Source organism: Euphorbia lathyris, chromosome 1, assembly GCF_963576675.1.
Source record: "Euphorbia lathyris chromosome 1, ddEupLath1.1, whole genome shotgun sequence".
NCBI lineage: Eukaryota > Viridiplantae > Streptophyta > Magnoliopsida > Malpighiales > Euphorbiaceae > Euphorbia > Euphorbia lathyris.
In genome coordinates, this window is record NC_088910.1 from 17843688 (window position 1) to 17867130 (window position 23443).

Here is a 23443-nt window from a genome sequence, read left to right on the forward strand (position 1 = left end):
CATTTTTATTTTATAAATAAAACTATATGATAAAAATTAATTACCATATATACTTTTTTAATGTATATAAATTAAAAATTTAGATTCAGCTGAAATTTCTACTATGGATATTAGTTGGACTATTTTGTAGGATAAGTAAGACTGATTAGATATTTATTCAACTATGACATTGGATTTTCAAACAAACTTATCGATAAGTTGAAACAATATCGTATATTTTTATAAGTTATTTATAACTATTTTAATAATATTAAAGAGACCCCCTTGCCAATTCTACCCAGAATAAAGAGGTTCAACTCGTTGGGTGGTGTAGGCCGAAGGATGGGGTGGTTAAGTTGAATATGGATGACTCCTGTCTCAACAATGGAAAGATCGCGGCTGGAGGCGTGCTCAGGGACGCGGGAGGTGCCTGGTTGTCTGGATTCACCCATAACCTAGGTTTGGGCTCATCCTTTTCAGCGGAACTTTGGGGTATTCTTTCTGGAGTCAAGCTTGCCAGAAATCTGGGTATTAAAAAGCTTGCTGTGGAGTCTGATAATATGGAGGCTATTAGTATGATTTCTAATAATCATGTTTTTTGTCTTAGTAGCCAGAACCTTATCAAAGCAATAAGAAGTTTTGGCTCCTCCTTTGAGTCCTTAGAGTTCAGCCACATCTACAGAGAACAAAATCGAATTGCGGATCGCTTGGCGGCGGCTGGGCACGAGGGGATGTTAGGTGTTTCCACCCTTTCTGATCCTCCTATCTATCTTTCTTCTCTCCTCTTAGAGGACAGAGTTGGAGTTAGCTTTCCTAGGCTGATCCCAGGTTAGCTTTTGTCTCGGTGTTGGTTTGTTTTCTTTCCTGTTTCTACCAAAAAAAAAATTTAATAATATTAAAAAAAATTGTATTATTTTCATGTTAAAGATAATATGCACTTAACCTACTTCAATTTTTAGAAATATATACTTACCTAGATATTTAGGGGTAAGGTAAAAGTTGTAGAATTGTAAATAAATTAAGTAATACTCGCAAGAAACCTTAATCTAAGAAGAAGAGTTGGTTATCTTATTTTCTTTATAACACTAGCATAAATAATTTAATAAAATATTAATTTCTTTTTTCAGAAAATGTAGTCCTTAATTGCAAATTTCGAAACACAAGTTGTAGAGTTGTAATTGAAGTAAGCCATGGAAAACCTAATCAGAGAAGAGGTTGGATTAGATAAAAAAATTCACAGAATAGATAAAAAAAAAATGGATCAACCAATAAAAAAGGATATTTACAGCTAACTAATTTTAGAAGCAAGACTAAATGTAAAACTGAAAGATGAGATGCATTAAGAGGTGGTTTTAAGAGTTCAAACATGGATCAGATGGACAATCTCAACAAATACAAAAACAAAAAGCTAATATATCCAGTAGCATGAATAGTAAGATGCCGTTGGTGACTTGGAACATAACAACTCCACAACGGAGTGCTGAGAAATTCTTGAAAAACTTAACAACTTTTGAGAAACTCAAACATAAAATCAGGTCTACGATTTTCCATAACCACGACCATCTTTTCCAACACTCTTGCATTTTTAAAAAGAAACTCAACAAAGTTGAACACAAGATTAAGTTGATCAACATGCTTAGAGACGCCGAAAATTTTAACAATCTTCAAATGTGACACCAAACAATTGAAGTCAGCTCCCTTTGAATTCCAGTAGTTCTCTCCAGAAATATTCAAGTTCAGAAAATGATGAGGCGTTTTACACTGGAAATAGAGTTTATTAGCAACAAGAAATTGAATATCTATTAGCTCATTAAACCATATGCTTTGCCATTTACAACAATGCATTTTAACATTATCATTCCTTTGAGAAAATTCATTAAATATAAATTACATAAGGCTTCAATTAAATTTGATGTTAAGATTGTTCCAACAAAACTTACCTCATATTGCCGCAAAGTTATAACTAATTTCTTAAGTTCGGGAGAACTGCGAAGAGCATATGCAATTCCAGGAAGGTTCTCAACAAAATTAGGACCACCATCAAAAGTCAAACGCTTTATGTTGATTGATGTAGAACATATACCTCTTATCTCCAAAGATGGTAGCATCTTTAAGGATAATGAAACGAAAACTATGAATATCAGAAGACCAGCTTTTTCCAACAGCAAATAATAACAATAGTTAAAATCAAATGGAAAAGTTACAATAATGCAGTTACCTTGATAACGCAGGGTCCGAAATTTAGGTCCTTCACATGGCCAAGCTCCTCAAGTATCATCGCCAAATTTTCATTATAAATCACATAATCACAATTAAAGTTGACAGTAACACAAATTGAAGACTGCATATTCATCAATTTAATTCTTTCAATAAACAAAGAATACAAATGCAATTCCTTAAGATTGGAACACGAAATTACAATTGCATCAGTTTGAATCTCCACTAAAACCAATTTCTTCAACGAGTTTGAATCAATAACAAGCTGTTCAAGCACATCACATTCTATTAATTCCATCAATTCAAGTGATAGGCTGCTAGATAAAACATTTTCAATCACTCCAGCTGACAGCCTAAAAAAGCCGTCAAAATCACGGGCCTTAACACAGAATTCTACAAGGTTTGGACACGAAATTTTGAGAACAAAATCTTCAACAGGATTCGCCAAAACCAATCTTTTCAACGTTTTGGAAGCAATAGCAAGACGATCAAACCCTAGACAGTAGTTAATTTCCAATGATTCAAGCAACGGACTGCCCGCTACAACACTTGCAATTGCTGGAGTAGGACATAAACAATATTCTATATACAAATCCTTGAGATGCTCCCAATTTACCCTCCCATTAGGCATCAAAGTACAATTAGTGAGCCGTAATTTAACCAATGAAGCATAGTTGAAAAAGAAATTCGGAAACGTAAACTTGTCTACGCCATAAAATTCGAAGAATAGCTCCTCCACCTGTTTTGTTATTGCGAACTGGAGTTTCACATTACAGGTAGGATCCTTTGCGAAGTTATAGCCACCTGATTTAATATGAAATTTCTGGATCTTCAAGCAGTTATGAAGAATTAGAGTGTTGTCAATGGATCTAGATATATAAGAGATGTCTTTACCAGAAAAACCATGGAATTTGAAAATGAGGATAGGAACACCAGTCCATTGTTTCTGCCATCGTTTCGATAAAACACTAGTTTGAATAGCCTTTTTGGTCGATGACAAAAGGGAGAGGATATGTTGAATGATGGAATCTTGCAAAGCACTAATTCGATCTTCTTTCTCCTTCCACTTCTTCCACTTCTTCGCCCTTTTGCTTCCCATTTCACTCCAACCTTGTAACTAAGGCTGATACGGAATTGTGGAAGAATACTATAATGATATGGAATTGTGGTTTGGCTTCATTAATTACATACTTTCAACTAATTGGGAAGAGTGAGATTTAATCAATGTATCTATCTCTTCGACTACCCTTCATTTGATTTTACACTTTTGTCTCTTCCAGTTCTCTGTTGTTTAATTAATGTCGAATTAAGCATGGGTAAATTACATCCATAGCCACTAAACATTAATCATTTTCACTGTATAACTACTCAACCTCAAAACCTAAGTCACTCAATTTACACTTTGTTTTCACTAAACTTTAACTAACGCATTAAAATGATTTTAACGACCTCAAAATGAGAATATTTGAGAATTAAAGATTACCTAGAAACCACATTTTTTATTTTGAGGTCGTCACTGGTCATTTCACTAAAAATTCACTTCCGCTTTTAACCAAACAACACATAAATGACCTGAAAAATAAAATTTTGAAGAATTAAAATTGTTTATAATATCATCAATTATTTAAAAAAATTATTTTGAGATCGTCACTAGTTATTTTGAGACGTTAATTGAAGTTTAATGATTATAATATTAGTGTAAAGTTGAGTAATTTTTATGTTATGTTATTAAATTTAGTGGTCATACATGAGAATGAGTAAAATTTACCTATTAAGCAATGGGTAAAAGACCTTCTTTTTCTTAGGAAAGATAAGTAAAAGACACTTTTAAAAAATTATTTAATTTAGGAGGAGAGATAGGGATAAGAAAAATGAGAATTTTCTTTTTGCTTGGGGAGATAGGATGGTGAGACAAGAGACTGATAAGACTTATCTTTCTGAAATTATACTTATAGGGGGTGGTATAAGACATAGGGATAACTTATATAGATGGTTAGACTTGGGCATGGGCCGGGCTGGCTCGGACCGGGCCTTTCAGGCTTTTAATAAAGCCTAATCAGCTCAAGTCCAGCCCAGTCCGCAAGAAATTTAGTCGGGTTCGGGCCTAAGATCTGAATCCCAAACCTGCCCGTCCAAACTCATATGTATATTAAAAAAAAATTAAAGTCATAAATTTACTAATTAAATCCAAAAAGCAATTAAATAAAAAAAAACATACAATAATGATCACATTGTTTTCTTTTTTTTGGAAGTATGAATTCTTTTACTGGAAGTATGAATTTTTTTCTCTGGAGTATTTATATTTATATTTATCACAATATAATTTATGTTTATAAAAAATAAATTATATTTTATATTTATATAATATAATATTATTTTTATATATATATATATATATCGGGTCGGGCTAATATAAAATTAATAAAACCCAAGCCCGTCTAGTTTTTAGCAGGCTTATACGGGCTTGGGCTGGGCCGGGCCTAACAGCATTTTTATGTGTCCAAGCCGGCTAAATAGGCTTGGACGGGCCGAACGGGCTCGCCGGCCCCATACCATACCCAGGTTTAGATGGTAAAATCTAATTTGTCCCTCAAATTTTATTATTTATTCTATTTGTTGTGTTTTGAAAATTTAGTAGAATGTTCCAAATGTATTATACCAAATACATTTTCTATTCCGTCCCCAATAATTTTGGGGACGGATTCAAGGAATCCCAAAAAGAGATTCAGGGTTTTTTTTTTTTTTTTTTTGCTTGTATTGGTCTCCATAGATGATTGGGGATCCCCATCATCAAAAAAAAATTATAAAATTATAAAAATCACTAATATGTAATGGTATAAAATAGTAAAATTATATGTAAAACTAGAATAAATTATCCAAAAATATATACATTCTAAAAATCTAGAGTCAATAGATAAACTTTTGTATTATATTTTTTTAGCATAGGCAGAATCCTTTCTAACAATGATTTTAGAACGTGTAAATGCATGCAATGGTAAAGCTGAATGATGAATGGTCAGAAAATATGGATATGTATGCATATATATTAAAGGATATGTCCAAATTTCCCCTTAACGTTGTTTAAGAAACGTAAATTTACCCTTAATGTATGAAATTGTGCAATTTTTCCCTTAACCTTGCCAAGCAAGTTCAATTTTACCCTTACACAACAGAAAATTTAGCTTATTTAAGAGTTATTCGACTATCACATCAGATCTCCAAACAAATTTGTCGATAAAGATCTCCAAACAAATTTATCGATAAAATAAAGCAACTATATATATTTTGACGAGTTGTTATACCTGTTTTAATAACATAGTAAGCATTTTATACAGTTTTTTGTGATTAACTTATATCTGAAAGACTTAAATATTGTCATTTCGACAAGTTATTTGTAACTGTGTTAGTAACAAAATAAATATTTTAGACATGATTGATGTTTGAAATGTCTGATGTGTGATAAATAAATGACGAGTTGAATAACAATAAAATAGTTCGTTTAAATTTTCTGTTAGGCAGAGGTAAAATTGATCTTGTTTGGTAATGTTAGGGGTAAAATTGATCTTGTTTGATAATGCTAGAGTAAAATTGCACAATTTCATACGTTAAAGGTAAATATGCACTTCTCTAAAAACGTTAAGGGAAAATTTGCACTTTATCCCTAAATTAAATGTCTTAATACATCATTTGCTTCTCGAACTTGTCTAAAAAGTTTGATTGTCCTCTTAACTTTTAAAATATCCTGATAGTCCCCTCAACTTGTATAAAATGTCCAGTTAGCTTCCTGAACTTGCGTAAAATATAATCAATTAATCACTTTGTTTCAAAAAAGTAAGATACATACGGAAGATGTGTTACAGACACCTTAAAATGTTATTATATACCAATTCATATAACATATTAAAAATGAAGTCATTACTTACTCAACTGTAAAACTTGTCTAATATTAGAATCGTATACCCCAACATTGGTTATTTTACTTTTTTAAGACACATACAATACATCTTTCATATTTAACTTGTTCTCTTTTTCTTTTTTTTTTTGCAACCAAGTGATTAATTAATTACATTTTATATAAATTCAGGGGGCCAACTAGATACTTTATATAAGTTTAGAAAACTATCCGAACACTTTAAAAGTTCAAGAGGCAATCTAGCTTTTTGCACAAATTCGGAGTGAAATGATGTATTTAACCATATTAAAAAACTTATAGAATGCAAGATAGTGTGTAATAGTATATTCAAAAGAAATATTCGTATTTCAGGCCCTACTCAGGCAAAAAGAAATAAATTGCAACACTCAGCTTAGCTTATGTTGAGTAAACTAACAGGTTTTGTAATATTTATACAAAATACGTATAATTTCTAATATATACAGCTTCGGCTATTTATCGAGGATTCAGATCCCCAAGGTTTGGAGGTAGTAACACCTTGCTTAAATTTAGTTTTCGAGGTTAAAAATTCCTCCGCGTCCAATTCTGTACTAAAAAAATTCAGTTTTTTCCTGATACTGTCGGTTCGGATCCCACGATTTTTGGATTTTTACCGCTCCATGGCCACCCCTACCTTTCTGTCCCTTTGCATGTACCATTATAATTTTTGACATGTGTAAAGTTAATCCTAGTCAACAATTAACTCCTTAAATCCTATTAACGTGTTTGTTAACTATTTAAATTAAAACCCTCATTATTTATTAGCTTCTCTCTCTTGCTCTGGTTAAACTATCGACTTGCTTTCAACAAAGATCTTAAACTATCAACTTGGTTTCATAATTCAACCTCTCTAACTAATTACTTGGTTATGTTTCTTAGATAGAGGTAAGCAAATACGTTTTAACTAATTCTCTCGTTATTCTTCCTACAACACAACTTAGACACTTATTAACGATCCATACTTGTCAAACATGGTTCACTGTCATCCTAACCTAAAGTGATTTAGCTCATGTTTGAGCTAAAACACATAGGCATGATGAGATGGATTGATGTTGAACTCAGTCGGGTTGTTAATTCGAGATTGTAAGACGAAATAGAATGGAGATGAAGAGAAACTCAAATTGAACAACTTAAATTAATAAATGGAAATGAAAGACAAACCAATGTTTAGCTCATTGATAAGTAGAACAAAATTCATTGAACAAACTAAGCTAAAATGAAATATAAATCTGAAGCGTAACGAAAACTAAACTGAATGTAAGCTAAAACTAAAACTATGGTAACTAATGATGTAAATTACATTGGAAAAACTACTATTTATAGGAATTGGATCGTCCTCTGATCTCTAGTAGGTCTTCTATCCTCCTTTTGTTCAGAATAGAGTAGTCTAAGTGGGATAAAACCAAACCTCCTTGAGTAGAGTTTCGATAGAATTGAATTCTTTCTTATGTCGTAGCTCGTCAAGCAGTTATGTCCAGCTCACTAAGCTACTTGAATTTCATGGGTTCTTCGCGTTTTGACTTTGTATCTTTGGTTGACTCTGTCGGTCTTTGTCGCGAGCTATTTAGGTTCGAGTTGATTTTTCTTACTTTAGTTACGATTGTGAAGCATGATAGAAAAAGGTCATTCAGGAGGTCAAACGAGTCGATGAAATCCAAGTGAGCAAAGGGGCGAGATGTTCTGACTAGGCTTAATGAAGTTTCCTCCCACCCAGGGCAAGACGCCCCACTAGGTGCAACCAATATTTCTTTAACATGTATGGGTTAATGATTCTTCATAATTTGCTATCGAATGGATTTTGTAAACGGCAGGAAATGAGATTGCTTACTACTCCATACTCACCATACCAAATAATGGAGACGTGGGATTTCCGGGGTCACTTTATTGTTGATGACTCCTCCTATACCAGGAACGGTCCCTAGGAACACTATGACGCTCAAGTTAGATATGTAAATGGGAGAGAATATAATTAGAGAGAAAGTAAGAGAGAAGCCAGACCTCTTACTAATGAGATTGATTATCTTTATGTAAGGCTTCTGACGTGGACCGGGTCTGAACCGACTCTTCACTTTAGTGACTACTTTGGCTGATGGGCCTTGTTCCCTGTCTGGTGGGTTCAGCCTATATCATCCCCTAATGCATTTTATTTGATGCTATATTAAATAGGCTTAATACATACTCAGCCCCCTAAAGTTGTCCATTTTATTCATTTAACCCCTTCAACTTAAGGGACATCCTTTTAACCCCCTAAACTCCAAAAAAAACGCTACTTTTAACCCCCTATCATCCGACGTGGCATTGACCTAGTCAACGTTTGTGTCTCAAACACAGGAGGCGCGTGGGAGGATTTTGTTCTTGCCTCCAACGGTAAAAAAAATGCATACAGCCCCCTAAAGTTGTCCATTTTGTTCATTTAACCCCCTCACCTCACGGGACAACCCTTTAACCCCCTAAACTCCAAAAAAATCCTAGTTTCAACTCAAGTACGGGCATTGGAGATAAAGAAGATTTAATTGGTGTCTTTCTAATTTTTAATTGGTGCTTTTTTTGGTCTCAATCCACGTTGGAATTGTAAAAAATGCTTTAACTTTGTATGAATTATGACCACAGTGTATATAGATACAGTGGAAGGCAATACAAAGGAAGAGTTAAAATCTGATTTGATATGAAGTATAGAATACAGTGGAAGAGAAGTGATGACTAAATGATATTTATAGCAATTTTTCAATATTAAGGACTTTCAAAAGAAGAAAGTAGGAAAGAAAAGAGCAAATTATACACACGGACAACATTATATTTCGGCAGTCTAAAATATGGGGTTAAAAGTAGCATTTTTTTGGAGTTTAGGGGGTTAAAGGGGCGGCCCGTGAGGTGAGGGAGTTAAATGAACAAAATGGACAACTTTAGGGGGCTGGGTAATTCAGAATACACACGTGTCACGCGCGTGATACACACGGACAATATTATATCTCGACATTCTAAAATAGGGGGTTAAAAGTAGCGTTTTTTTGGAGTTTAGGAGGTTAAAAGGATGTCCCTTAAGTTGAAGGGTTAAATGAATAAAATGGACAACTTTAGGGGGCTGGGTATGTATTAAGCCTATTAAATACTAATAAATTCTATATGTGAAAGACATTTTTTTTATCTGTTTTTTTTAGTTTCTTCGACTTTGCTCAATTTCTCACAAATCTTTAATTGCATAAAAAGATATTTGATTTTGTGGTTATTTCAATTTCATTCGATTGAGTTAATGTGCATATTGAGCCTTTCCTTCCCTCATATTTTAATTATATTATTGACTCTCTAAAAAAAGTTACATTGTTGACCCAAAGTTTAAGACTTTGTCCTTTTTCATTTTTATGGTTGAAAAATATGGACTTCATGTTAGTATAGAGTAAGGGTCTCATTATATATACAAAAATAGAATTAAAAACTAAGCATATTGACACTTATCGATTTTTAACCGCCAAAATTTTAATATTTTATTTTATGTTTTAAGGAAAAATGCAAATAGTCAATGTTGTGAGACCCATATTTGACCCCATTTTTTTTTTTAAGGTTAAAAAAAAAGAAAAAGGTGAAAACATAAAAATAAAAACCATTATTTTTGGAAAATTTTGACTTTTTAAAATCTTAATAGTCAAAATTTCAAAAGAATTATGGAAAATAGTAAATATTTCAAAGGAGCAATTAACTCTAAAGATTCAAATGAGTAATTCAAATAAAATCAAATCAAATGAGTAGTCCTAAAGAGAGTCACTATATAAATAGCAATACTATTAACATTATTCCTTTACATCGATTAATTGAAAAGGAAAAAATTCTTATTATTTCAATTTTCAAGAAAAACATCTTCTTTTTCAAGAAAAGCAGCCATGGCATATGATATGGCATTAAGAGAGAGATTGAAGGAAGCTTATAGAAAGAAGCTTCGTTCGGAAAATGGAGGAAATAACAAGTCTATGGGTAATTTGAACCCAATTCCACCTATTCCTATGAACCCAGTTTCACATATTCCTGCTAAATTTCCACAGCCAATCCCACTGGCTAGTTTCAAAAAACTAGATTTCCAGAAAAGGGTAAAACCATTACCTTGTGGAAAAGGTAGATCCAGAGGTTCAACAAAGCTAAATTTTTCTTCCATGACCATGGAGGAAAAAATCCAAAGGATTAAGGAAGCAAGAGACTACTCTTTCCTAGATTTTGAGGAAAGAGTTTCAGCTGATGTGAAGAAGGAATTAGAAAAGCAACCAAATTCAAAGAAAAGACCTTTGACACAGATTTCTCGTGAAGAGAAAGGAAGAGAAAGAGTTGGAAAGAAGGAAGATAAGCAAGAACAAGAGGAGAAGATGGCAAAGAGGAGAAGATGGTTTGGAGAAGTCGTAGATAAATAGGATAGACACATACATACTAGTCTAATTTTGATTCTAATAATTTAGGAATTGACAGCATACACTTGTAATATAACTTTAGGGCATAGACACTCTTAATATAAGAAGAAGAGTTTTATTTGCACATCTTGAGCAACTTTCATATTTATTCTTTTATTTACTGATTTTTAAAATGTTGGAGAAATTTGAAGACTCAAACAGGGATATTTATTCATATAATGTATGTTTTTGTGCAATAATCATAAATTTTTCATTAAAACATGGAAGGACAGACAAAAAAAACTCTGTTTCTGCAATAATTAGTGGTTTAATTGAAGGGATTACCTTATTACTTGTCAATACATGATGATCTGCTACATCCGCCAGACTTACCATTTGACTGTCCTGATCCATTTCTCGCAACAAATCATGTTGTCTGTGATTTTGAGGAGACTCTTATCAATTCCACTGCTAGGAAAAAAACACAATCCGATTACAGAACCAGAAATTCTACATCACTAACACTATAAAGAACTACGAAGAATTTTCTTCCTCCTAAGTCTATTCATCACTAATACACCATACATTCCTAAATTCAAACGATTCGACTCGCAAACCATTACAACAACAACAAAGCCTTAGTCCCGAAATGATTCGGGGTCGGCTAACATGAACCATCATATAAAACCGTGAAAGTCAAGTCGTGTCAGCGACACAGATTCGCTCCCTCCAATCCGTCCTATCCACTACCATATTTTCCTCAATTCCCAGTAAACTCATATCACTCTCGATCACCCTCCTCCAAGTTTGCTTAGGTCTTCCCCTACCCCTCACCACTACATCCCTTTGCCACTCTTCGGTTCTCCTAACCGGCGCATCAAGCGCTCTACGTCTCACATGGCCAAACCACCTTAGTCGGTTTTCTCTCATTTTATTCTCAATAGATGTGACCCCTACTTTTGTCCTAATTATTTCATTACGCACCCGGTCCTTTCTCGTATGACCACACATCCATCTCAACATACGCATCTCCGCCACCGACATCTTATGGATGTGGCAGTGTTTCACTGCCCAACACTCCGTACCATATAACAATGCTGGTCTAATTGCCGTCCGGTAGAATTTTCCCTTCAATCTATTAGGCATGCCGGGATCACAAAGGAAACCCGTAGCACTCTTCCACTTCGACCAACCAGCTTTAATCCTATGAGCAACATCTCCATCTACTTCTCCATCCGTTTGGATAATAGATCCTAAATACCGGAAGCAATCCGAGGCCTGAACAACTCTCCCATCTAGGGTGATTGTCCCTGTCTCCCTACTCCTACGGCCGCTAAACTTACACTCCAAATATTCTGTCTTACTTCGACTCAACTTAAAGCCTCTAGATTCTAGAGTTTGTCTCCATAGTTCCAACTTCCTCTCCACTCCTTCTTTCGTCTCATCAACCAACACGATATCATCTGCAAACAGCATGCACCATGGTATACCATCTTGAAGTGAACTTGTTAGTTCATCCATAACGATGGCAAAAAGAAATGGGCTTAGTGCGGAACCTTGATGCACTCCAATCGTAATAAGAAACTCTTCAGTCTTCCCAACACTAGTACGTACACTCGTGCATACTCCCTCATACATGTCCTTTATGATGTCAATATATTTCCGCGAAATGCCTTTCCTTATCAAGGCCCACCAAAGTACTTCCCTTGGTACCTTATCATATGCTTTCTCCAAGTCAATGAAAACCATATGCAAGTCTTTCTTCTTATTTCGATAGTGCTCCATTAATTGTCTCATTAGATGGATGGCTTCCATAGTTGATCTTCCCGGCATAAAGCCAAACTGGTTTTCCGAGATCTTCACCGTCCTCCTTAACCTTTGTTCGATCACTCGCTCCCAAAGTTTCATAGTGTGACTCATTAATTTGATTCCCCGATAGTTGGCACAATCTTGGACATCGCCTTTGTTCTTATACAAAGGGATTAAGGTACTTTTCCTCCATTCTGATGGCATCTTATTGTTTCTCCAAATTTTGTTGAAGAACGTCGTCAACCATTCGATTCCTCTTTCTCCCAAACATCTCCAAATCTCAATAGGGATGCCATCAGGTCCTACTGCTTTCTTCAACTTCATCTTACTTAATGCCATTTTGACTTCACCCTTTTGAATTCTCCGCAGGCATTCGTGATTTATCATATCGTGATGGATACTTATATCTCCAACATCTTGTTGGCGATCTCCATTAAATAAGTCATCAAAATAGGACCTCCATCGTTCCTTGATATCCTTATCTCCAACTAGGACTTTCTGGTCCACATCCTTCACACATTTAACTTTTCCGAGATCTCGCGTCTTCCTATCTCTCATCCGAGCAATTCTATATATGTCTCTTTCCCCTTCTTTCGTATCCAATCTTGTATACAGATCCCGATTCACCTTTGCTCTAGCATCTCGTATGACCTTCTTTACTTCCCTTTTAGCCTCTTTGTATTTTTCGTAGTTCTCGTCACTCCTACATTTCCCCAATAGTTTATAGGATTCTCTCTTACTCTTTACTGCTTGTCGTACTTCTTCTGTCCACCAAGATGTGTTCTTACCCAGTGGCATGCTACCTTTAGATTCCCCTAGAACTTCCTTCGCTACTTCCCTTATACTCTGCTCCATCTTATTCCATATCGAATCTATATCTGAATCCATATTGCAAGTCCAAATATCTTTTTTGGTCATCTCATCCACAAATTTTTGTTGATTCTCCCCTTGCAATTTCCACCACTTAATCTTAGTCTCTACTTGAGGTGTTTGTTTTCTTATACATTTCCTACTTCGAAAATCTATCACCACTACTCTATGTTGGGTTGTCGTACTCTCACCAGGGATCACCTTACAATCAATATAACTCTTTCTCTAAGCACTCCTTACTAAGAAGAAGTCAATTTGGCTCGCATTACCGCCACTCCGATAAGTCACTAAGTGGGATGTTCTCTTCATAAACCATGTGTTCATGATACTCAAGTCATAGGCTGATGCGAATTCCAAAATATCATTCCCTGCTTCATTCTTATCTCCAAAACCATACCCTCCATGAACACTCTCAAACCCATCTCGCCTAGAACCCACGTGTCCATTGAGATCACCCCCTAGTACCATTTTTTCATCCCTAGGAACCTGTTGCACCACTTCCTCTAAGTCATCCCAAAAAGCTTGTCTTATAGACACATCTAATCCTATTTGTGGCGCATATGCACTAATGACATTCACAACCTCATCCCCTATCACTAGCTTAACACTCATAATTCTATCGCTCTTCCTAGACACCGCTACTACATTAATTGTAAGTTTTTCTAACTCTTCACTGACATTAACAAAAGAAGCAGCTTCAACATCAGAGGAAATTTGATTAAACACTGTTTTGGCAATGGTTGTTTTACCAATATCACAAATTCTTAGGAAAAGAACATCTGATAATTCCACCATGTCCAATAATGAGAGAATCAATTCCAATTAAGTCATTAAACTCACCTCAAGGCATATATACGACTCCATTCTCTCTCTCTCTCTCTCTCAACTTTCTCAATTAACTTCTGCTCGTCATCAGGCCTAGCAGCAAAATACAATGAAATTAAATTCTAACCTAAACAATTTGATTGCAGAAATTTCAACCGATTAAAATGAAAATTCACATTAATTAAACTGATTACCAGTCTCCAACCATCAATTAAGGAGATTTCCCCCAATTTCTGAACCTAATTGCTCTTTCATTTTATACGAATCCACGACGATATAGAAAATTGGGAGAACAGACTGACCATTTGTTTCTCTACATTGAATCATCTCCACGAGCTAATCCAAGCACCAATTTGAAGAAATATAGTGTAGTGTAGGTTTGAAGCAGAGAAATCCTCTGTGTAGTGTAGTGTTGCAGCTCTCTCCGACGAATCTTTTGGCGGCATCTTCAACATAGAAACTGAAGAAGACATGATAAAAATTGGAAGAAGAAGAAAGGAATGGATCTCCCTCCTATAGCTGCAAGCCATGTTCGGGCACAGGACAAAAAAATTGGGGATGGGTTAAGCATGACTTTGGTGATCAGAGTTGAAAAATGAAGGGTGTACATAAATGTAAATTCTTACGGCCAAGTTAGCTAACTAAATGGAATGAAAGGGGCTGTTTGATAAATTAGAGGTAAATTACAACCATGGCTCCTGAACTTTGAACTTGTTTTCATTTTGAGCTTTCATTTTCAAAATCGAACATCAAAATAAGCCTTCAACAATGGCAGCGGAAATCGAATCCAGATGGGAATGAAATAATGAAAAATAAGAATTATTGTCCAAAATATGGTTCCTTGTTATAGTATAGTATTTTCCTATTTATGTTATTCCTAGTGTGTGCACAGATTCTACATACAGTATCAATAATTAGTTATATAAGTAAAAAACTTATCTTTTTAGTTTTTAATTTTAATCAACATATTCGAAATTTATGTAGTATATACCTACAAGCATTTCTAATTAAATTTATACATATTAGAAGAATGTGTACACAAAGATTTGCAGCGTGATTAGTCTGATATAGTGAAAGAAGAGAAAACAAGTGAAAGACTTGAAAAGTGTCCACAACAAGAGGCATAGAAATTGAAATCTAGTCTTAATTTGATTGTATAAAGATATATTAACTATTTCAGTTTTTTATGTTGTGGTTTTTCCTTTTCCTCTTCTGCTTCATCTCTATCAGACTTATATTTGTTGCTTCTTTTCTTATTACTATTGATTTCCATCACCTGCTCACCAAAACTTCTTGCTGCATCCTTTAAGCAAACCACCATTGAATCATAAGAACTACTCGGTTGATCAATCCAACTATTCGTTTCCTTCTCGTCTTTTGTATAAACTGGATTGAACCCACAACTTTTCACCTTGAACTTGCTTGAACCAGCAGGCAACATTACCTTAAATTCATCCTCGAGATACACTTCGTACTCAAACGTGGCTCTGCAAGAATTCTCCTTGAGCCGCTCGTACCTTTGCTCGGTAAGAACATCAACACAGCTAGTATTCCAGAAGAAGACATGATCTGACTCGAATGCAAACTGGTTCCCCCATTCTCCACTCTCCCTGGAGCAGAACTCGAGGCTGTCGCCATACTCATTTTCGAGACAAAAATTGCATTCGAAAGTGAAACCATCACAGTAATAAAGATTCTCCAATTCAATAACAGCACAGAAAGTGAAACCAACTAACTTAGTATCATACCAATGGGGAGGCAGCAGAGTACCTATTGAAGATCCATTACTTTGATACCTGAAGCACTCAGGAACTTCACTTCCTGGGAAACAAACCACTGGAGAAACTAGTATATCTTCATCCCTCTGTAAGATTTTTGAAAAAAAAACACACAGGGAAAGCTAAGTGAGCAAAATAGAGAGACGATTCGAATGAAATTGACAGGAGAAATGAGAGAAAAGTTTACTGTGGGAAGTTCCTGCAAAGCAGTTGCTAAACACTGAAATTTGAGGAAAGTGCTTTCCAGAATATATCCACAAGCATCCTTCTCCAAGCTCACGCAATTTGCAAATGTGAATCCGGATTTTTCAAGTGGTGGTTGTTCTGTTGATTCTTGGAGTTGAATGAACGGACTTGATACTGTCCTTAGGGATGTACAATTATATGCAAGAACAACTCTTATTCGAGGAGGCAGCTCTGGCAGAGATTTGAGCCTCTTGCAGTAGGATATATCGAGGACTTCTAGCGAAAAAAGTTGGTTGATGCATGCAGGTATCCTCATAAAATTGTTCGATTTTAGAAGTAGAACCTGCAATGATGATAAGTGACCCAGGGTGCTTGGTATTTTTATTATTCCTGTGTAGCTTAAAACAAGGTCTCTTAAGGAACCAAAACCGGATAGAGGAGGCAATTTGCTTAAGTTTTTGCAATGGTTTAGATAAAGATCTTTAAGTCGTTTGAGCTGATGAATGCTTCTGGGAAGAGACTTAAGTCTTCTAAGGCCACAGAGATAAAGCTTTTCCAGGCATTTGAGCTCACCAATGCTGCTTGGAAGACTCGCAAGTCTCGGACATTGGCTCAAATTTAACTCAACAAGTGAAGAGAGATTTCCAATTGATGGAGGCAATTCTTTTACTTCAGTCACTGCCAGATTCAACTTGACGAGTGAAGTAAGATACCCTATCGATGAAGGTAATGCTGTTAATGAACTCTTCTCAAGATTGAATTCAACAAGTGAGGACAGTTGTCCGATGGATGAGGGCAGCTCTTCGATACCAGACACTGACAGATTCAATTTAACAAGTGAAGTGAGACTCCCAATTGATGATGGTAGCTCTGTTATCGAACTCTCCTTAAGATTCAATTCAACAAGAGAAGTAAGATTCCCTATCGACAAGGGCAACTCTTCTATAGCTGTGCCTTTCAGGTTTAATTTAACAAGTGAAGAAAGAGATCCAATTGATGAGGGTAACTTTTCTATTCCGGTGTACTTTAAATTTAAGTGCTTGATATTCCCCTTAACCTCTGGAAACTTTTCGAGACTAGAGCACCAGGAGAGATCAAGAGTATCGAGAGAATTGAGATGAATGCTGCTCGGAAGAGTTTTGAGGCATTCGCAGTGATCCAGGGATAAGATCCTTAGACTGTCCAGAAAACGAATGGAGGAGGGCCATTCTTCCAATCTAGTACCATCCAAATGCAGTTCTTCTATATGTCCTGATACCTCCGGAAACTCCTTCAGATTTGCACAGCTAGAAAGTTTGAGGGTCTGAAGGGATTCCAAACAAACGAGACTCGGAAGACTCTGCAGCTCCTTGCAATTAGATAGACTAAGATAAGAAAGCCGGTGAAGGCACTGAACGGATGAATGAATTTCAAGCAAACTTGTACAGTTATCAAGAACTATCCTTTCTAAGTTCAAAGCTGAAGACAGATCTGGAAGTCTAATGAGGTTCTCGGAATCATGCAGGTCAATCTGTTTTAACTTTCGGAGATGCTGATAAATAGAAAAATTTGAAACGCCCAATCAATATATAATAGTTGTTAGGACTAAAAAATAAAAGAATACTGGAGAAAAGCATACCTTGATTCCATGCCAGAGCTCTTTAACTTGGCTGAATGGCATGTTAAGTTCAACAAGATTCTCCATAAAAAAATCTGATGGCAAACATTCCCATGGATATCCATGCCAATGGAAATAACACAACTTAGTAGGAAGAGACTGAAGACCATCCCTCGATTCTGTCATAGATTCTGATATAAATCCAGAAGGATTCTTCCATGACAGAGTGCTGTTCTGGTAGAATTTGAGTAATCTCAGATTGCACATGGGCGAAAAGGCAGCAGGACTAAAGTTCACTTTCTCAGATTTGGAAATGTCCAGGAATATCCCTTCAGTAGCGATACTTCCCTGACCAATCACGACGAACATGTTACAAAAAGTTTGCTACTGACATCTAAACATAGAAGATTTTTTAGTGGTTGAATTGAAGGGATTACCTTATTACTTGTCAATACATGATAGACATCTTCAGGATCCCACAATCTGCTACATCCGCCAGGCTTACCATTTGATTCTCCTCGAACAATGTCCTGACCCATTTCTCGCAACAAATCATGCATGTCCAACTTATTGTCTGTGATTTCGAGGAGACTCTTATCAACGAGACGACTTATTCCACTGCTAGGAAAAAAATCACAACCATCGAGAATACCAATTACAGAATCTACATCGCCTCCTCTAAAGAAACAGGCAATATCAAGAAATATATCCTTGTCTAGCTGTTCCAATCCATCATAACTTACTTTCAGTACCTTCTGAACCTCCAAATTGGGAGATTCTTCGAGTTTCTCTAATGTACTTTCCCATTCCTGTTCTTGCTTGTTGCACAGAAAGGAACCCAAAACATTAAGTGCTAAAGGGACACCTTTGGTGTAATTTACAACTCTCTGTGACAGCTTAACGTAATCTCCAATGGGATGATTTTGCTTGAAAGCTTTTAAGCTGAGTAGTTGAAGAGATTCATGGTAATTTAAGCCTTTAACCTCGTATATTTCACCAGCATTATGCATAAGTACTTGCTTATCTCTGCAAGTTATGATTATTCGACTTCCCGGACCAAACCAACTAGGATCTCCAGTTAAAGTTGCAGACTGTTCTACATCACTAACAGTATCAAGAACTACAAGAATTTTCTTCCTCCTGAGTCTATTCATGATATGCCGGGGCAATACACTATGCATTCCTAAATTCAAACGCTTCTCTTCTAAGATTTTCGACAGAATTTGTTCTCGTAAACGAGTAATTGAAAGTTTTTCTAACTCTTCACTGACATTAACAAAACAAGCAGCTTCAAAATTAGAGGAAATATGATTAAACAAGGCTTTGGCAATGGTTGTTTTACCAATACCACCCATGCCCCAAATTCCTAGGAAAAGAACACCTGATGATTCCATGTCTAATAATGAGAGAATTTGCTCAATCCGTGAATCAATTCCAATTAAGCCATTAAACTCACCTAAAGGCATATGACTCCATTCTCTCGTAATGACATTGGCAACTTCCTCGATTAACTTCTGCTCATCAGGCCTACCAAAATACAATGAAGTTGAAATGATAATTTAAATTCTAACCTAAACAATTTGATTACGGAAATTTCTAAACAAATATAAAACCATTAAAATGAAAATTCACAGCAATCAAACCGATTACCAGTCTCGAAAATTCCAGCCATCAATTAAGGAGACTTCGGTGAGAGCTTCCCCCCATTTCTGCACCATCTCCGAACCTAATTGCTCTTTAATTTGATACGAATCCACGTTATAGAAAATTGGGAGAACAGACTGACCATTTGATTCTCTACAATGAATGATCTCCACAAGCTCATCCAAGCACCGATTTGAAGAAATATAGTCTTGTGAGATGATAACAACCGAAAATCTTGAACATTGAATGGCTTCCAATGGAATCGGTTTCTCAGTGTCGAGTTTTTCGTTAGATTTGAAGCAGAGAAATCCTCTGCGTTGCAGGTCTCTAAAGAGAGAACCGACGAATCTTTTGGCGGCATCTTCAACAAAGAAGCTGAAGAAGACATGATAAAAATTGGAAGAAGGAGAAGAAGGAATGTATCTTCCGTAGCTAGAAGCCATTGTTCAGGCACAGTGGAAAAAATTGGGGATGGAATCAATGAAGATCATAGCATTAAGCATTGACTTTGGTGAGAGTTGAAAACTGAAGCGTACAAAAATATAGTAAATTCTTACGCCAATTTTGTACTAAATGGAGGGAATCAGCGATGGGCTGTTTGATATATTAGGGGTAAATGACAAATTTAACCTCATATTTACGAGGGACACAGCGGATTAGGCTTCTAAATTGACAAATTTAACCTCATATTTTACGAGGGACACAGCGGATTAGGCTTCTGATCTAAAATGGTGCATAGATGCATTCCTCTAATAATGATATAGCTAATTTATATTATAGGCTTAATACATCATTTTGCCCGTGAACTTATCCAAAAAGCTTGATTGGCCCCTGAACTTTGAAAGTGTTTCGATAGCCCCCTGAACTTGCATAAAATGTTCAGTTAGCCTCCTGAACTTGCATAAAATGTAATCAATTGATCACTCGGTCGTAAAAAAGTAAGTTAAATGTGGAAGATGTATTTCACGCATCTTAGAATGTTATTACATAATTAAAAAATAGATTAAAAAAGAAGTTATTGTTTGCTTAACTATACAACTTGTCTTCTCTAATATTAGAATCGTATACTCCGATTTTGTTCGTTTTACTTTTTTTAAGACTCGTGGAATACATCTCCCGCATTTAACTTACTTTTTTACGGCCGAGTGATCAATTGATTACATTTTACGCAAGTTCAGGAGGCTAATTGAACATTTTATGCAAGTTCAGAGGGCTATCGGAACACTTTCAAAGTTCAGAGGGTCAATCAATCTTTTTGGATAAGTTCAGAGGCAAATGATGTATTAAGCCTATATTATATCCTGTTAAATTATATTATAATCCTGAACTATAGGGTTATTAGTAATTCTCAAACTTCAAATTTTAACGTATAAAACTTGAACTGTTAATAAAATTAAGAAATAAGGTGTAAAAATATTTTTAATATTTACATCCAAAACCAATTTTACATCTAATATCTAAAATGGTACATTTTACCATTAATATTGGTAATCACAAATATTTTTATCTCTAAAGTTGATAAATTTGGTCATTTTGAAAAATAATTCATCAAACCATTTTCTTGATCATGAATTTTATCATTTACACTTCACATGTATGTCGTTTTATCATCAATTAGTAACAAAACGTGGAAAAAAATTTAAAAAAAAAAATTATTGTTTTTTTTATACAAATTGGATAAAAAAAATTATCCAATTTGGATAAAAAAATTAAAAATATTTCTGTAAATTCATTTGGATAAAATACAAATTAGATAAAACTAAAGTTAATGATGTAATTAAATTTGTTTATGTTATTATTTTATTATTATTGTTACAAAAAATTGTAGTAGACTTAACCATTACACTAATATAAAATTCAGATATTTTTAGATGTTCGCTATGGTTACTTTGTTTTTTACAAAGTACCGTTATTTGGTGTGGTTTTCACCATTGGATGATATACCATTGGATTAATTGTATGCTATATCATCCAATGGTGAAAACCACACCAAGTAACGGTACTTTGTAAAAAACAAAGTAACCATACCGGGCACCGATATTTTTATATTAAAAAATAAAATTTATAGAACAAATGCTAGTAAAATTATTATTTAAGAACTATAAATATATTCTACTTTATTGACTTTTACCTTTTACCTTGAATTTAGGAACTGGTTATTGAAAAAAATTAATTTAAATCTCTGAAAATTTCATTTCTTGTTGAATTTGGGTAGATCTAAAGGCTTAATCATTTGGGCTGGGCCTCAAAGACCTTCCTTATTGTGTTAGGGTATTAATTAAGTACAAAATTACAATTAAGTTATATCACTAAATTTAATTCTAAATATGTCATTATTTTTTATATATTATGATTTTATATCATAATTTAAAATTTTAGACCCTAATTCATAAACCATAAATCCTGAAAAATATATTCTACATTTATAATTTATAAATTCTAATCCTTAAAATATATTAAAAGTACTGATTTTACTAGTTTAACATAATTCAAAATCATTATTTGACACAATTGTAGATAGTTTTTTAAGAGTCATATGTAAATTTCCCATTATTATATGATTATGGGTGCTACTATAATGTCGGGTTTTTTAGAGATAAGGTACCAAAATATGCCTAACGTTTTTTGGGAAGTATCAAATTTAGGCTCCATATATAAAATAGCACTAATATAAGTTTAACGTTTAAAAAAAAGTATCAATTTAGGTCTTGATAACAAAACGTGAAACGTCATTCATAATACTCTATTAAGATCTTTCAATTGTACGTGGAGAGACGATTAATATGAATGACGTGACACATTCTGTTATCGAGTCTAAATTGGTACTAAGAAATTGTTTAGTTGACTTATTTTTCAGGTAGGAATGGGAATGGGAATAATTGATTCTCATTTTTATTGTTTGGTTTAATAAAAAAAATAGCATTGAATGGGAATTACATTCTCATACTTTTGGGAATCACTATTCCCACCTCTTCCTCCGTTAATCAATATTGATTTCTCCTCCAATCCCATGGAACTGTTATTTTTATAATAATTTACTAACTCCATATTTACATCACGATTTATCTTAAAGATAATTCCTACTTAAACAAAATTCTTATTACATACAAATTTTGAATGAGTTAATTACTAGGCAATGGGTTGGATTATTTAATCATGCTTAATTTGCAATGATATCACGTTTTATTTATTGTATGTATACAATTTAAATTGAAAATTACTAATTTATATGAATCCAAATTTTATACCATTTCAATTATAAATATACTACTAAAATCAGATATCGGTAATAATAGTTAGTTTTGTTAAATTTTATTAATATTATTAAAGAAATATTTAATAAATTTGATATTGATTTCGATTCCAGTTATTATAGACCCAAACGATATTAATGGAATCTGATTCGGTTTCCAGATTGAACCAAACAAAATAAATAAATAGTCATTCCTATTCTGATTCCATCACATTCCGATTCCGATTCCGTTTCCGATTCCAAAGTTTAAACCAAACACCTCCTAAATGTTAAACCTACATTAATATTATTTTGTACGTGGAACCTAAATTGATATTTTTTTAAAAACGTTATACTTATTTTGGTACTTTGTCTTTTTTATAAAAGTAACTGAACAAAATATCTATCTAAATTTAAATTTATTATATATATATATATATATTTCAATCTGATATTTATTTTTTTTTTTTAAGAAGAAAAAGATGTTTATTAAACAAAAATTTAAGTACAAAGAATGTAAAGAAATATTCGAGAGTTTTTAAGGATCAATCCATACATCTTTCCTGATATAGAATAAAAAGTAGAGACAGATCTATCCCATGGTCTAGGGAGGCTCCGGCTCCCGGCCACCAACTCTGCCTTTGACTAGTATTGTTTTGGTATTTAATAGCTCTCTTAAATTTAGTTTATATTGACGTTTTTGTAGTATAATTTTTATGTGTTCGAATCTTGAACGGAACAAGAATTTGTAATCATCAAGAATGAGGCCATACGAAGAGATAATAGAGTCATGACTCAAATGCTCAACTACAATTGTAACGACCCGATTCGGAGTGGGTGGCGTCGGGACAGAAGGCCTGAGCAAGGAGCGGCCCTAAGAGATGGCGATGGAGGCAGGAATGAACTGAATCTCACATCGGAAATGGAGAGTGAGTGATTGGGGCTTATTAGTAAGATGGGAATCTAATACATGCAAACGCGTTTTAAAACCGTGAGACCCAATGT

At 34.4% G+C, this 23443-nt stretch overlaps 3 protein-coding genes across 10 annotated transcripts; all 3 read right to left on the reverse strand.

Moving 5' to 3' along the window:
• Positions 1–1302: 1302 nt before the first annotated feature.
• Positions 1303–14613, reverse strand: LOC136223387 (F-box protein At5g03100-like). 7 transcript variants are annotated; one of them, XM_066011391.1, is made up of 7 exons: positions 14196–14613; positions 14017–14094; positions 10843–10965; positions 8126–8234; positions 2198–8045; positions 1920–2087; positions 1303–1740 (listed from the first exon to the last, which is right to left on the reverse strand). In XM_066011391.1, the coding sequence occupies exons 5-7, from the start codon at positions 3293–3295 to the stop codon at positions 1480–1482; spliced, it is 1527 nt and encodes a 508-aa protein (XP_065867463.1). In that variant the 5' UTR covers positions 3296–8045; positions 8126–8234; positions 10843–10965; positions 14017–14094; positions 14196–14613; the 3' UTR covers positions 1303–1479. The 7 variants fall into 7 exon arrangements, with proteins under 7 accessions (XP_065867463.1, XP_065867436.1, XP_065867456.1 ...); XM_066011364.1 differs by having other exon boundaries at positions 2198–8234; XM_066011384.1 differs by having other exon boundaries at positions 8126–10965.
• On the reverse strand, positions 3653–12108 carry LOC136223427 (uncharacterized). The gene has a single exon (XM_066011404.1). The coding sequence runs from the start codon at positions 12016–12018 to the stop codon at positions 11194–11196; it is 825 nt and encodes a 274-aa protein (XP_065867476.1). The 5' UTR covers positions 12019–12108; the 3' UTR covers positions 3653–11193.
• A 334-nt stretch (positions 14614–14947) lies between the features above and the next one.
• LOC136223429 (disease resistance-like protein DSC1) lies at positions 14948–19751 on the reverse strand. 2 transcript variants are annotated; one of them, XM_066011427.1, is made up of 6 exons: positions 19213–19751; positions 18000–19089; positions 17584–17910; positions 15967–17496; positions 15750–15865; positions 14948–15629 (listed from the first exon to the last, which is right to left on the reverse strand). In XM_066011427.1, the coding sequence occupies exons 1-6, from the start codon at positions 19647–19649 to the stop codon at positions 15173–15175; spliced, it is 3957 nt and encodes a 1318-aa protein (XP_065867499.1). In that variant the 5' UTR covers positions 19650–19751; the 3' UTR covers positions 14948–15172. The 2 variants fall into 2 exon arrangements, with proteins under 2 accessions (XP_065867499.1, XP_065867490.1); XM_066011418.1 differs by having other exon boundaries at positions 14950–15865.
• Between the last annotated feature and the right edge of the window lie 3692 nt (positions 19752–23443).